Source organism: Trichomycterus rosablanca, chromosome 11 (assembly GCF_030014385.1).
Source record: "Trichomycterus rosablanca isolate fTriRos1 chromosome 11, fTriRos1.hap1, whole genome shotgun sequence".
Taxonomy (NCBI): Eukaryota; Metazoa; Chordata; class Actinopteri; order Siluriformes; family Trichomycteridae; genus Trichomycterus; species Trichomycterus rosablanca.
In genome coordinates, this window is record NC_085998.1 from 12,091,666 (window position 1) to 12,107,794 (window position 16,129).

General features: G+C 37.4%; 1 protein-coding gene across 1 annotated transcript in view; it reads right to left on the minus strand.

The window, feature by feature from the left end:
* zgc:158464 (uncharacterized protein LOC791139 homolog) overlaps nt 1–16,129 on the minus strand; it is a 203,605-nt gene that overhangs the window by 140,869 nt on the left and 46,607 nt on the right. Inside the window, exon 2 of the mRNA XM_063005154.1 lies at nt 10,764–10,896. Within this exon, the coding sequence (XP_062861224.1) occupies nt 10,764–10,896 (133 nt within the window). The remainder of the gene's footprint in view (nt 1–10,763; nt 10,897–16,129) is intronic.

Here is a 16,129-nt window from a genome sequence, read left to right on the forward strand (position 1 = left end):
AGAATATGCTTTTCTACCTCACGTACCATTTACTCAGTACCATGTACTGACCAACACTTTCAGTTCAATTTAATTTTGTGTTTGTATGATTTGTGTAAATCCTATTTATTTAAAGTATCCTCCAGGCCACCCAAGAAGGATGGGTCCCTGCTGAGTCTGGTTCCTCTCAAGGTTTCTTCCAGTAATTTTAAGGGAGTTTTTCCTTGCCACTGTCGCCCTCAGCCTGCTCAACAGGGGTTTTTGGTCTGTTGGTCCTGGATTCTGTAAAGTTGCTTTGAGACAATGTCTATTGTAAAAAGCACTATATAAATATATTTGACGACTTCACACACACAACTTGAATACATACAACTACTGTATTGTACTGTATCTTTGCACAACATTGCAATTTGCACAAGTTTTTGCACCTTATCTCTGCAGCTATAAAAACCCTAAGCTGCTAACTTCAATTCAGAATATGCTTTTCTACCTCACGTACCATTTACTCAGTACCATGTACTGACCAACACTTATCTTGTCTCCCTTAATTACTTTTTAAATTAGAAATGCCTTTATTTATTTATTTATTTATTTTAGGCCTTTCTGTATTTATTGTACTGTTGTCTATCTGCACTGTGTACTATACTGTCTTGCACTTTTTGTTCTATGTTGCACCCGGGTCCTGGAGGAACGTTGTTTCATTTCAATATGTACTTGTATATAGCTGAAATGACAATAAAGCCTCTCTTGACTCTCGTTGCTGCAAATTGGAAGCATAATATTGCCTTTATAAAACTGATCTGTCAGTGGTCGTATTACTGCTATCTGTAACTACAATAACATTAATAATTGGAAAATCAATAATAATATAATGCCCTATAATGATTATTAATTTAACATTGATATTTATTTTTATTGATCTAATTAGTAGTAATTGTTGTAGCTGTTTTAAAGGGATGCACTAGCAGGACATGCACCCATCATTCATTTTTATGGCTTATTCTCATTTCGATTTCTTGGCTGATGATGGCTTATTTAAGCTGATTCTAATTTTTTATTTTTTTTTCCTATTCATTGCATCGATGCTACCAAATATCTTTAGTTCACCTTTAGTTCATAGAAACTAGCACTTCTGACACCCTCTTTAAACACAATGACAACTTTAACATCCCGTTACTGATAGCATGTTTACACCAAACACTGAGCATCTTGGCCACTTCAGAGCTCACACCCCCAGACCTCTCTCTTTTATTTCAGATATCCCAGTATCCACTTTACATGAAACCTTAAATAAATTAATTAAAACTAGTGTTTTTTTAATTAAAAAAAAATCACATAAAATGTGTAGGTGTAATTTTTATTCCCTGAGCGGTTGCGCAACTAGGAAAGCCCTGGAGATTGTGGGAATTTTTTTTTTTTACATGTGCACACACTCACACGCACACACAAGTACACACAGAAAGTCCAGTACTGCCTGCTGCATGCCTGCTTCAGACAAGCCTGAACACACGTGAACACAGTGTGTGTGTGTGTGTAACACTGTGGGAAACTGTGTAATGGGTGTAAGTAATACTGAAAGGGAAAGGAAAAGTAACAGGCAGCAAACTTCCTCCAATCTGTCAGGGACTATCATAAAATAACTTCAGTGTGTGTGTGTGCTATTGTGTACCCGTTACAGATATGAGCACATTCCATACCAAGCAGTAACCCAAACACACTTTGTAGTTCTACAATTACTGACTGTAGTCCATCTGTTTCTCTACATACCTTTTTTTAACCTGCTTTCACCCTGTTCTTCAATGGTCAGGACCCCCACAGAGTAGGTATTATTTGGGTGGTGGATCATTCTCAGCACTGCAGTGACACTGACATGGTGGTGGTGTGTTAGTGTGTTTTGTGCTGGTATGACTGATAAGACACAGCAGCGCTGATGGAGTTTATAAACACCTCACTGTCACTGCTGGACTGAGAATAGCCCACCAATCAAAAATATCCAGCCAACAGCGCCTCGTAGGCAGCGTCCTGTGACCACTGATGAATGTTTAGAAGATGACCAACTCAAACAGCAGCAATAGATGAGCGATCGTCTCTGACTTTACATCTACAAGGTGGACCAACTGGGTAGGAGTGTCTAATACAGTGGACAGTAAGTGGACACGGTATTTAAAAACTCCAGCAGCGCTGCTGTGTCTGATACACTCATACCAAAACAACACACACTAACACACCACTACCATGTCATTGTCACTGCAGTGCTGAGAATGATCCACCACCTAAATAACACCTGCACTGTAGTGGTCCTGTGGGGGTCCTGACCATTGAAGAACAGGGTGAAAGCAGGCTAAAAAATTATGTAAAGAAACAGATGAACTACATTCAGTAATTGTAGAACTACAAAGTGCTTCTATATGGTAAGTGAAGCTGATAACATGGACAGTGAGTGTAGAAACAAGAAGGTGGTTTTAATGTTATGGCTGATCGATGTATACTATATATAATAGAAAGTATGCATGTTACTGTTTTCCTAAAAATACATGCTATATTTTGAAGATCGTACCTGCCCTGTTCCTAAAAATCACCACAATTACAGCTTTAATCTAAATGGGGTGATTAAAAATTTATGATGTTGCAGATGAGCTTATAAAATTGCTTTATTGTCCTGTCTGTTTAATGCGCTTTCATTTACTCTTTCAATTATTTATCCAAAAGGAATTCTGATCAGCTTTCCTTTTGTTCCTAGATATCTGGCAAAAATTGGCAGATAATTCTGAATGAACTGAATTACGTTTATTGTTCCAATTGATGCAACTTCATAAAGAAACAGCATGCTAAGCACTGCAAGACTTTTTATTGCATGTGCCAACGTGTCTGGTTTTAAATGGCACTGCCCGCCAACATTACTCCCGAAAGACTAACAAAAATGTCAGAATGAAGACATTTATTGGATTTCATTAAGTCCACTGAAGTAATAAGAAATGTTATGACTGCTAACGCTTCACCTTTTGCTTACTGACACCAGTCTGTGCTTTCTAATGTCTGGAACACACAGCAGGACAGGCACAGCAATTGCAATTTTAATCCCGCTGCTCTACCCAAAGTTCAGTCAAGGCCACTTGATATAAAAGCATCCTACAGTCTGGGGACAACACTGACTCACCCTTGTAAGTTTGTTTGTTTACTGGGATTTTAACATCATGTTTTACACTTTGGTTACATTCATGACAGGAACGGTAGTTACTCATTACACAAGGTTCTTCAGTTCACAAGGTTAAATCAAACACAGTCCTGGACAATTCTGTATCTCCAATTCACCTCACTTGCATGTCTCTGGACTGTGGGAGAAAACCGGAGCACTCGGAGGAAACCCACGCAGACACCTCGAACCCAGGACCTTCTTGCTGTGAGGCGACAGTGCTACCCACCGAGCCACCATGCTGCCCCACCCATGTAAGAACTCACATATCACATATGAGGGACTGATGAGCCAATGAGAGCTGAGATTAACAGGCATCTACAAAAACAAGCCATCAAAAAATAGTTTCATAAGAGATAAACTAGGGTATTTTAATTCATTATGATAGATTAAATTGTTTTAATTCTCAGATTTAAATTCACATTTAGTCACAAGAGATTCTGAGATTTTAGGTCCTGAGAGTCAGTCAGAGCTCTGAGCATTATCAAAGTGTGTGCTGCTTTGTTTAGTGTAAATCGTGTAAATGTTTGTGGCAAATCTGAAGTTGGTTAAGATTAAAAGATATTAGTGTGCACTAAACATAAACGTAATTTTTTTTTTTAATTGTTACATATTATTACTACGTTTTATAATAATAATAACAAAAATAATATTAAATATTCTTATAATTTTTTTATAAGTATTTTTTTTTTATCTGTAAATAATGGTTGGCGCAATACAGATCTCAATATAAACCCACCTCGTGCAGGTAAAAAGAAGTGGTCATCTACTGCACAGGTATTATAGGGGCAATACAGATCTCAATATTAACCTGCTTCTTACAGGTGAGAAGAAGCGTTCGGCTACTGAACAGGTATTAGAGTGGGCGTGTGATAGTTACTGCACTCCTCGATCAGGAGTGAAGGTCTGCAGCAGTACAGGAGGCAAAATACGATTGGGTAATTGCATACGACTATACTGGGAGAAAAAACATGTTAAAAAATGTTAAATTCTTAGGCTGCTCAGGTGACTCAGCGGTAAAAACCCACGCTGGAACCAGAGCTGGGTGTATCTCGAATACATCTTATCGAATCTCAGCTCTGCCTACTGGCTAAGGCTGAGCGGCCACATGAACAACGATTGGCCTGTTGTTCAGATATAGGCGGGACTAAGCCAGATGGGGTCTCTCTCTCCCATGACTGGTGCAATTTCGACCTCTGCTGGCTGATTGATGGCACCTGCACAGAGATGAGAAAAGAGTGCTTTCAGGGTGTTAAAAAAAAGGGAGAATAAGGGGAGAAAATACATAAAGAAAAATATTTAAAAAAAATTTTTTTAATTCTTTTCTGTAATAACCTTATACACATTGGCCATTTGTCCACAGTTCATGGGTCTTACCATAAACTGCATCATTTAATAATAGGGGAATTTAGGGGAAAATGTTTAGGTCATTTATCACCACTACCACCACCCAACAATCATAACTATCTAAATGATCGCTGTCAGTTCAACTCTTCCGTCTGTCATTTTTACCAGCAACTGAATCGCTAATGCTAAAGCTTTGACCCCCCATGTTAGTAATAACTTTAATTTATACTATTAAAACCAGTAAAACATTAAAACTGGAAATTATTTCAATTCGACTTGCACTATACACTTGGTTATATAAAGTTCCTGAGGAAATAAACTGTGCCTGCGTGAATAAATGGACTCTCAGCTAAAAGCTGACTAAAAAGAGCCAGACTGTTATGTTACTCAATTAAAATATCAAGAATATCAAAGGCACAGGTGATCCCAGCTTTTAAACCATCTTATTTATTAAAATGAAGTATTTTCTGCTTACAATCATGTAAGGACTACATTTCTATTTGATATGTTCATGAGGAGGATGTTTTTTTTTATTTTAAATGAAATATGTACAGCCTAAAAAAATCTTTTTTTTCTCTCAATATCATTTCAGGTCCTAGATTTTTTGGAACTGCTGAAATTGCTTTAAGGCAGAACAACTGAGTAGAGTAACTCAATAAAGTCAGATTAGCACTAACCATGCCAATATTACCTTTGTAATATTACTGTCCTCTAATTGTATAAAAACGTTCGAGACATCTGCATAGCCAGCATAATCTGACAGCAGACGGCGAGTCGACAATCTAACCCATCTTCTATGATTGGGGAAAAGAAATGAAGTCCAAAACTGCACCATCAACAACAATTATTATATTATTATATTAGAAGCTCACGGGCTAGCATTCATCTTCCTCAGAAGTTTAAACAAGTTGTCAGCACAGCTAGTCCTTAAGCAGACCATTAAAGCAGAATACTCAGAGAATTCTGTGCCATTTTCCCCAATAATCTTCAACTGTTTGTGACAAACATTGCCATATTTATGCACACTAAGGCTCCGCAATATGACAATACAATCTCAGAGTTACTAATATTGTCAAATCTTAATGGGCAACACAGAGAACTCCTGACCAACTAAAATGACAAACTAATTGATGAGTAGTTTTAATTTAATGCACCTAATAGACACAAGCATTATAATAATAAAGTCTGGAATGTTCTATACAGATCGCTCTGTACAGAGAGTGGATCATATTTTCCACAGTGGCTTTAAGAATGGCCCTTTAAAGCCATTTCTATGCAGCTTCAGCTGCCAAGATCATCTGTACAAACAACTGTACATGAGTAGAAAGTATATTAAACAAAGGTCTTGCTGCCTAAAAGGAAATTTGTTCAGATGTAATGCACAATCTACTAAAAAACAGGTTTACCACGAAAAAGAAGCAGCTGGACCACAGGTGTCCACAGTCAACCAAGCTTTACATTACCATGGGCTCAAATCAAGACCTCTAAGGCTAACTGAAGTCTCTTAATGATCATAAAAATAATGAAAAGAAAGGTGTTTTATGGTCAAAGGAAAATAAATATTAAATACTTTGGCCAAAATTACCAGAAACAAATTTAAAGGAGTAAAGGTGAGGCGTTCATACACAACTGCTGTTTGGCTGATGCACTGTATAAATTGGAGGGAGAAAGAAATTTAATTATCAAAAATTCTACAGCACAACTTCATCCTTACCCATCAAACAGTAGGTTTAATCCTGGATGCAATTAAGTGGTCTGAGGGAGCAATGACCAAAAACAAAAAGTCGACAGGCTGGTTTTGGAATGGCTAAAGAAATGAATTGAGGCCTTTAAAATAGGGTTGAAGGACAGTGGGGGCCTAGTGGTTAGATCTTTGGGTTATCAATCAATAGATAATGGATGTGAATCACAGCACTGCCATAAAGCCACTGTTTGGTCCTTGAGCTCCAGAGGCATTGTACAACGGCTGACCCTGCACTCTGACCCTAGCTTCCAAACAAGCTGGGATATGCGAAAGATAAATTTCATTATACTTCACATGTGTAGATGTGTATATGACAAATAAAGGCATTCGTTTTAAAGTACTGACATTGACCCTATCGATAATATGTGGACTGTACTATAACCTGTGGGGCGCTTTCTGTCAGTCAAAGCAAAGTCTCCTGAACTGGTGAACTCAGAAATGGATGTACTTTTGCCTCTACTTGGCTCTGTTAAGCAACGTTTTCTGTTCTCATTTACATCAAAAGCAAGAACCGCTTACAATTAACGACTATCTGCAACTGAAATTAAACCACGAATTTCTATAATGTGTTTGCAGAAACAGGCTCAGCCATCACATTGAATGAGATCGGGCTGTATTATCTTTTTGAAGTTAATATTTCATTTAGCAAAACTGCATCGTATGTATGATGTGAACAGTGTTAACTATATTATTTTAGCTTGTGAAGAGCTTTCACAATGGTTTCTGTGCGAGGGTTGATGGGATCCGGAAGGTAGTACAAACCCCTGTACTGTAACATACTCTATGTGTATATATGATTAGAATGAACTACTTGGTTCTATTAGTGGATTGAAATATCAACATAATCAAAGATCTTGCTGGAAAAATGATGTATTTTTTATTTAGAATCCTAGCATTTACATTTCTATTTAATGTATTCATAAGGAGGGTGTTTTATGCCAAGTAAAATTCGTACAGTCTAAAAAATATATTATTTTAATATAATTTAAATACAGTGGACCCTTGAGTTACGAACCGTTTACCATACGAACATTTTGGGTTACAAGCGATCTTTTTCAACTTAACATACGAACAAATTTTGGATTACGAACCGAAATTCGCGAAACATGTGACGTCACGAACAAGTTCACTCCGACCGTCTCTCTCTCTATATATAAATACAGTGAGCAAATATTTGGACAGTGGACGGTGTTTTTTTTCAGTGTTTTCTTTATATTTTGTAAAATTCTATATTAAAATGGCCCCAAAGAAAGTGCAGAGAAAGCATAGTGGTGAGAAAATGAAAAAATCTATTTTTATTTGTTGTGGTATAATTACTCCTGCCAGTAGCTGTCACTGTGTATCAGACAGAGGGGACAGTAAGTGAGAGAGAAGAAGGAAGTCGCTGAGTAAAGTATTCTTTCTTTTGTGCAATTACACCTACAAAATACAACACTATTGAAATAAAGAAGGAAATAATAGAGAAATATGAGAGTTATTGTCGTTTCTGGTAGATACATTTTACAAAAAAAGAAGGACATTGATTATGGTGTATGGTACAGCACACGTACAGTAATGAAATGTGATGTGTGTTTATGTACTGTACAGTACTACTGTGTATTGTTGTTTATTATTGTTTATTACAGGAATGTCTTTTCTATAACTTAAGGTTAGGGGAAAATATACTTGTATTTATAACAAAAAAGACCATTTAAGACATTAGAAAGGTTAGGAAAGGGGGAGTTTGGGAGGTCTGGCACGAATCAATTCTCTTTACATTATTTCTTATGGGAAAAATAGGTTTAACTAACGAACATTTTGACTTGAGAACAGCCCTTTGGAACCAATTAAATTCGTAAGTCAAGGGTCCACTGTACAAGATACAGTATGTCAGAAAATCAACAAATTCATTAAACTACAAATATCAATTCTGCCAAGTAGAGCAGCCAACAATTTAATCAGAAATGTTGGCATATAATAAACATTTAAAAGTCTTTATTATTAGTCTTTTTTTATTTTTATTTCTCAATGAAGTGTGTTCCAATAATTCAGTTGCATGAAAAGAACAGCTACACGAATCACTGAAATCCCAAAATTGCCATGACTTGGCCCATGTTTTTAAAAATGTTTTATACCAAAATTATTTGTAAGTTATTTGGACTTGTTGGTATCCTGGTATCATTTCTGTGGCTGGTGTTTTTTACAGTTAAAAAAAACAAAACCTCATCTGAGTCTGTATCCTATTTCCACCATCCAATTTCCACACCCACCTGTGTACACACACCTGCCATCCTGAGCATAACCAAGCATGCAAAACACATTTGCATACATTTGCATTCATTTCCATATACAGGGTTTATATTGTTAATAACTGAAGTTATTAACAGTAGTTTGCTTCATGATTGTTATGAAACCATAATGGTGAGCCCTGATTTTACTATTAAGAAATTTTGTCACACATTTTTTTCTGATTTATATTTAAGCCTTGTATTAAGGCTCTTAATGTAAATGTGTTTGGTGATGTTCCAAATTCCAATTCCAATTTTTTGTCCACATGTCAACACTGTGAATGATATGAGAAAAATGAGGACAATAGCAGCGCTTAACATCATTGTTTCAGGCCAGACAAGGAATACAGTTAATCTGAAAGCCGTCTATTGTTACAGCCAAGCAGCAGATAAGTAAGTAGCAGACAGCAGACAGTGTCGTCTGTAGAGCAGACGTCTTTATCCTCATTAACTCAGCCAGACCTTGTTACAGTGCATTTGTGCCTTTTCACATTCACGGTCGGATGCATATTTTCTCTAAAATTGTGTCTTGTTATTTTGGGTGTTAAACAGTCCACATATGGTCAGTCTGCCTAATCAGACAGGTAGGCAGATTCCCTGCAGGTTAATGAAGCTAATTATATTAAAAGAATATGCAAGTTTATGTGGTAGAACGACGAGTTGGGCGACTGGAAAGATTGAAAACTGGATTCTAATTACCCAGTAAAGATGTTCAGTACTGCCCGGCTATTCATGAAAAGGGTAAAATGATAAAAATACACTTTGCAACAGTAACTAAACTTTTAGTGCATTTCAGAACACAAGCTTATTAAAAAGCATTTGAACACTTTTGAGGAGAAGGTTGTTCTATTCATAAGGTACTTAATAATAATAACAATAATAATAATAATAATAATAACAACAACAATTTTAATTAACAAGCATGAGACATTTTACTGGGATATAAATAAAAGGTTACAGAGCAGCCAAATTATCATGTATCTGACCAAAGTGCGCTAACCTTAAATTATAAATTAGCCAATGATTATAAACAATAGCTTTCTACCCAAAGTGTAAACATTCACTCTAAGAACTGTAACTAAAATCTTTAACACAACCAGTAGCCGGAATAAACCTGCATGGTGGAGGACATGTACATTTTTTCTCCCACACACTGTGAGTATACAGTAGTTGGGCGGCACAGTGACTAAGTGGGTAGCACTGTCGCCTTACAGCGTGAAGGTCCTGGGTTCAATCCCCAGGTGGGGCAGTCGGTCCGGGTCCTTTCTGTGCGGAGTTTGCATGTTCTCCCCATGTCTGCGTGGGTTTCCACGGGTGCTCCGGTTTCCTCCCACAGTCCAAAGACATGCAGCCAGGCTAATTAGAGACACTGAATTGTTCTACAGGTACCTAGCTGCTAGGATGCATAAACCAATGCATTGTAGTGCCGGTCCCAAGGCCGGATAAATAGGGAGGGTTGTGTCAGGAAGGGCATCCGGCGTAAAAACTGTGCCAAATCAATAATGCGGATCACGATCCGCTGGCGACCCCTAACGGGAGCAGCCGAGGAAATAGCTATAAGAATAGACTGTGAGTATAGTTAGAGATGCAAACATTTTGCAAAGAAATCATGGTTGCGAAAGATGGGTGTATTTTAGGGTCACCAAGTCACCAAATCTACAAGTAGTTGCCATCTCTATATCAGTGGTGTATTAAGAAGCATGGCTGCAAGCAACCTAGGGTTCAGTTGTTGGATAAAACAAAACTAAAGCTCTTGCCAACAAACACACAAACAGCATTTAGTCTAAAGAAGGATGACTGTACAGTAACAAACTTAATACCCACTGTTAGGTATGTTGGATCTATAATGTTTTGTGGCCGTTTGTCCTCCCAAAGGCCCTAAAAACCTTGCTATGGTACACAGCATCATAGACTCTATGAAGTACTACAAAGTTAAAAAAAAAAAAAACACTGGGATGTGGTTGGATTTTTCAGCAAGACAATGATTCAGAACATATATTTAAATCCACAGATTCCATCAGAACACAACCATGCTTTTGCCATAGTCATTCCCACTTCTAGTACAATAATAGATGAAGTTCTGGAGCAATCCATCTAAAGCCGACTTTCTGACTTTATTTAAAAAGCATAATATCTTATTAATTAAACAGCTGGTTAATGAACAGCTATGCCTCTAGTGTAGGATGCGACCCAAAAAAACAGTGACCAATATTAAGTAAAACCGCAGTCTTACCAGCCATCATCTTCTGAGCCTCGTACGGCTCCATGTAGCCATCGTTCTCCACCGGCTTCTCCACACTGACCTGAGTGCCACCTGCTTGATCGGCAGCATCAAACGGGTCCGCGTAGTCTTCCAGGATTATTAGCTGAAAGTAGGAAAAAAAACATAAGTGTGAGAAAAATGTGTCTGACGCTTCATAATGCCTTACAGCTGAGGTCATTTTCTGAAGGACGATTCAGACTTGGTAATTCTGTTCAAATATTAACCTGATGTAACCTGATGAAATATTCAGGTTCAAACATACCTCAGCATGAAGTGTCAAAGATTCTAAGAACAGTGAATACATTTAGTATCTACTAGTAATACATTATACATACAGTAATGTTCAGTAAAGGCTTAACATAAATTGACTGCTTTTGTACTAACCATTCGTCATTAGCTGACGGTTAACAGTCATTTAACGGCCATATAGCTAACAATCAAAATATAAAATACAGCTCAATTATATAGGTCAATTTCAAATGAACAAGTCTTGAGATCCTGAGCTCAGATCTCAGCTGTGCTATCGACTAGCCGGGCACCCACACAGACACGACAGACCGTCTGAGGTATGCACGGTCGACAGGGGTTCCTCATTGGTACTGCAGTTGATGCCTCTGCTGGCCAGTTAAGGCACCTGCATAGAAAATGTCTAAATCATGGACAGTACTGCGTGACTTTCCATATGCAATTCCCCATCTCTGGCAGATGAATAGAAGAAGTCGGAAGGGCGCACATCGGAGGGGGTGTACGATAGTCTGTGGCTCTCCTGGAGAGTGTAGCAGAGAGGCACTTACACATCTGCCTTCTACATAAAAGAATCAGCACTGGTCATGTGCTCTACAGACACAACTGGCCTTGTATGTGGGAAGGATGGTCAATGGGGTATCTTTTCAAATTATAGCTCTTTGTAATAGCCACTGACTGATAAATAGCAGAGACTAATGGCTTCACACATGTTGGTTGGGACATGTGCTAGTCTGTTCTCCTGGGCCAGCATGGATCTTATGCATGAAGCAGAGATTTGTATTGGAAAATGTGTAGTCAGGAGGAGACACTTTCCATTACGTCTGCAATGGAATAAATGTGTGTGACAAATTTCAACAATTCTGAACTTTGTCTGAATTTATCATTTGTTCTAGCAAGCGTTGGTTGAATAAGAATTTGCTTCGAGAAATCGATTATTGAAATATTTCACTGAATTGGTAATTATTTGGCATACAAAAATTCACACTAAAACACTTGATGATCATCACTATCAACACCTACTCTCATTTCTTCATTTAGTTGTTAATTAATGTAAGAAAACCTGTGTCTACTGGAAACTTTGCAGTACCTGCTTTAGTCAAATCCCTCAACAACTTCTAGTGAAAAAATAAAATACACTGTCTGTATCATACCAGCACTAGTAAATTCCCCTCTGCACCGAGCACAAACACAGGCTCTGGCAGCGATTCAGACCTAATTGCAGGTCGGGATTTTTCAGATTGGTAATTAAGTGGACATCCTGGGATGTGGACGCAAACAAAAGGTCCTAAATCTCATTCATTACCTCAGAAGCTGGAACCAAATCTCTGGATACCACAGAGCTGTAATCAGCTGTAGAGTAAAGCGGCAATTTGGAATATTTTCCACCCCTAGTTGTTCGTCAGAGCCTTATATAACCACTTCCAAACATGCATGTTCTGGTTTGGAATGTACTGAGTACACTAGACTTGCATAGTAGGAGGGTTTGTATTCTGAACTGATGCACATTTCCATCCTTAGAAATGAAACACTGAATAAAATGAATCACCACTGGCAGCATGAATGTACTTGTAATGTTTCCACTTTCTTTAAAAAGTCATTTGAAAGCAACGGCAGCAAAAATATCAAGCAAAAAAATTAATTAATCAATTAAAAAACTAATAAAATAAATATTAATAATAATAATAATAATAAAAAAGAAATATACACTGTTCATTAAATAATTAAAAATTGAAACTTCATTTATACTACTAACAATATAATATAGGGATGTCCCGATCACGTTTTTTTGTTCCCGATCCCTATCTTTAATTTTGATCCCGATCCGATACCGATTCTCAAACCGATACTTGTATTTTCTAGATATTGTCTAGATAAGAACTAGATAATACTGTTCACACAGTGCACACTTCAAGTACATTACAGTTATTCAAATTAATCCAATGTACATGTTTAACAACTGAATAGCTCTGCAGTGCTGTAGGAAAAAAATTGCCTGCATCCAAGCTATTGCTTAATGTTCTTTTACAAAATAAAAGTAAACAAACCTAGTGCAGCATTGTAGTAAAAATGAAGTGAGATAATTACAGTTTCACTTTAAACTTTATATTCAAAGAACATAATTCTGTTTAATGCAGTGATACACTAAAAATGAACAAAAATCTCCACTCAAAAGTGGTGTAACAGCTTAACTTGAATATAAAAAAACAAATAAGTTACTTAACAGCATTACAGTAAAACCTGAATACCAAAATAAAATGGAAAGTCACTCTTTTGTTATGAAGGAAAGCCAGTTCTTAAAGTGCTTGTATTGTGACAATGGTTTGATGGACGTTTCTACGCAAAGTGAGTGTGTTTTGACCCTTTGGGGCTTCCATAGTGCATGGGATAGCGTGCTTGGCTCTAGCTATCCGCTATTCAGTACAGTAACAGAAGAAGTTAATAAAGTGTTTTGCTCCCGACAATTTGTGAATATACCGTGTATTTATTTCTTTATTAAGTGAGTGCATCACTACGACGCTCGGTTACATAACTAAGCCAATCAGAATGCTTGATACTGAGATGTCGTTCAGTCTTGTAACACGTAAACTCGTAAAAGCTCTATGTTATGGTCCTGAAGTTTTCATACTCGGATTAAAAGTTATTGTTTTGTAAACCGGTGTGATCCTTGACTCACACACCATATAAATAGTAAAATTCTACAGTAATGAACGCAGCTCTGCTCCTACCGCCTCGTGAAATGCTCGCATTACAGACATTACACTTCACTGTTGGACTTGTTTCACTTTCCAATTTAAAGTATTTCCACACAGCGGACATGCTGACGTAAAACAAAAGATCGGGTTATGATCGGCATTAGTAAAGCCGATTTCCGATCAGTTAAAAATGCCTTGATCGGCCCCGATTCCGATCTTTGAGATCGGATCGGGACATCCCTAATGTAATATATAATAATTTGAACAATAAATAATAATGATAATAATAATAATAATAATAAATATTAAATGTAATTAAAAAACAATTCCGCTAGCAAACCAGTGCTGAGATTCCAAACTCTTCGGTTTAAAACTCGTCGTTGCCACCGGTCAGCTGGGCGCCATCTGGCGGGCATAACTGGTAGTGCCTGCAGCTGATACTAATTGGCCACTGTATCTGCAGGGTGGGCACCGGACTAGGTGTGGGTGGGATGTTCATAGGCTGTGCAAGGACCCTGATTGGCGGAAGAGACGCCTGTGCAGAATGCAGGGGCGAGAAGAGGAGGGCTGTGCACGTGTCGGAAGAGACGTGTACAGCGACGTGCTCTCGTCGGATGCAATCAGGTATCCCTCAGCAGCAGAAGACAAATTGGTTTTGTATATATTTGGTTTTGTAATGTCCTTATTTTGTCAGTAGAAACAACAACAAAAATAAGCTTGTGCTATTTAAAAAAAACAGCCAACAAAATACTTAAACTAAAACTAAAAATTTTGCTCAAGACAAAATCCCAAATACTCCTGAAAGCATATTCACAGTTCCTGTTTCAGAATATCATCAGTTTGATTGATTAGATGGAATTAATAAATGAAAAGAGTCTTTATTAGCTCTATCGAGCACCCAGAAATGCCATGAAGCTTTATCAAAATAGCAAGGGCATCGAGGGCCACACGACTTTAGCTCTGCCAAGGGACCCACCATCTGCTGGCTGGTATGTAAAGGGCACATTATGAACCAAGCCAAACCTCAAGTGAAAATCATGAAAGTCAGATTAAAACACAGCTCCAGGCTACAATGACCTTGTATATAATTAGACTGGGTGTTAGCACTGGTGGAGAATGAGCTAATAACTGTATACATTGTATGACCAAATGTATGTAAACACCCATTCTAATTACTGAATTTAGCTGTTTCAGGTACAACCAACAGATTAAAATAAAAATCTACCATAACATAAATGGTATGTTTCCAACTTTCCCAACCAAAAACCTGGGGAAAAGCCTTTCCCATTTCAGCATGTGTGTCCCTATTGTCAAAACAAGATTCCTAAAAATGTAATTTGATATGAAGGAACTTTTTCTGTAAGCTTTTACCTAAACCCCACTGTAATAATGACAAACGGGCCGTTTACAGAATAATAAACATAAAGAAATTCAATCTGCATTAACAAAAAAGGTAACCTTTAAATATTCTTTGGTAGACACAGCAAAACAAAAAATATATATGATAAAACAACTTCAAAGTAAAAGGAATTGATTGGCTGAGAAGAAAATAAAAGACTAATATACATTAGACAGTGTTGGGAGAGAAAACGGTTTTTAATTATTCAATAATAATTTCAAAATTAAACGATGCAGCCAATTTTAGTCTACAGGGTTAATGTGAGTTACTTTTTATGCCCCCCCCCCCAAAAAAAAACCCCACACACCAAGACTTTATCCTGGTAGGTCCAGTTCAGGGTCACCATGAGTCTGGTTCTACAAGAAATACCCTGGACAGGGCCCCAATCTATCACAAGCCAACCAAAGACATAGCCAAATATGTCTGAGTGGATATCTGTGTAAATAGCACCGCTGAGATTTGAACCCGGATGCCAGCGGTGGTGTACTAGTGCAATAGGCCGCTGCCCAACCCGAGTTCCTATTTGCACCTGATCATCCAATTATATGAAGATTCATTAAATTGAATGTTTAGTCCAACACTGCACTCTATTATTGCTGTAGAGAAAATTATATGATCTCAGTTGGGAGAAAATGAATTTAAAAAGTAATTAACGTTTTAAAAATGTAGGGCAATAAAAAAGGACAGAGGCCTTCAGGATAAAGACACGGGGGTATAAGTCTGTCTGGATTTCAGGTGTATATAAATGAATGACGACTGATGAAATGAAATTTTACAGCTGATGTTATTACACTGTTGAACTGTTGAAATCTGAGTGGTCAGACTAAAAGCTGTGAGGAACATTATCTGGAACTGTTCAACAGTTGTTTTTGTAAGTGACCTGTGCTTCATCTTAAACTAATAGTGGGTTATTACAGCGTAACATGTATATCTCAAAAAAAAAAAAAAAAAAAAAAAAAAAAAAAAAAAAAAAAACCACTAACTCACAATTCATGTTT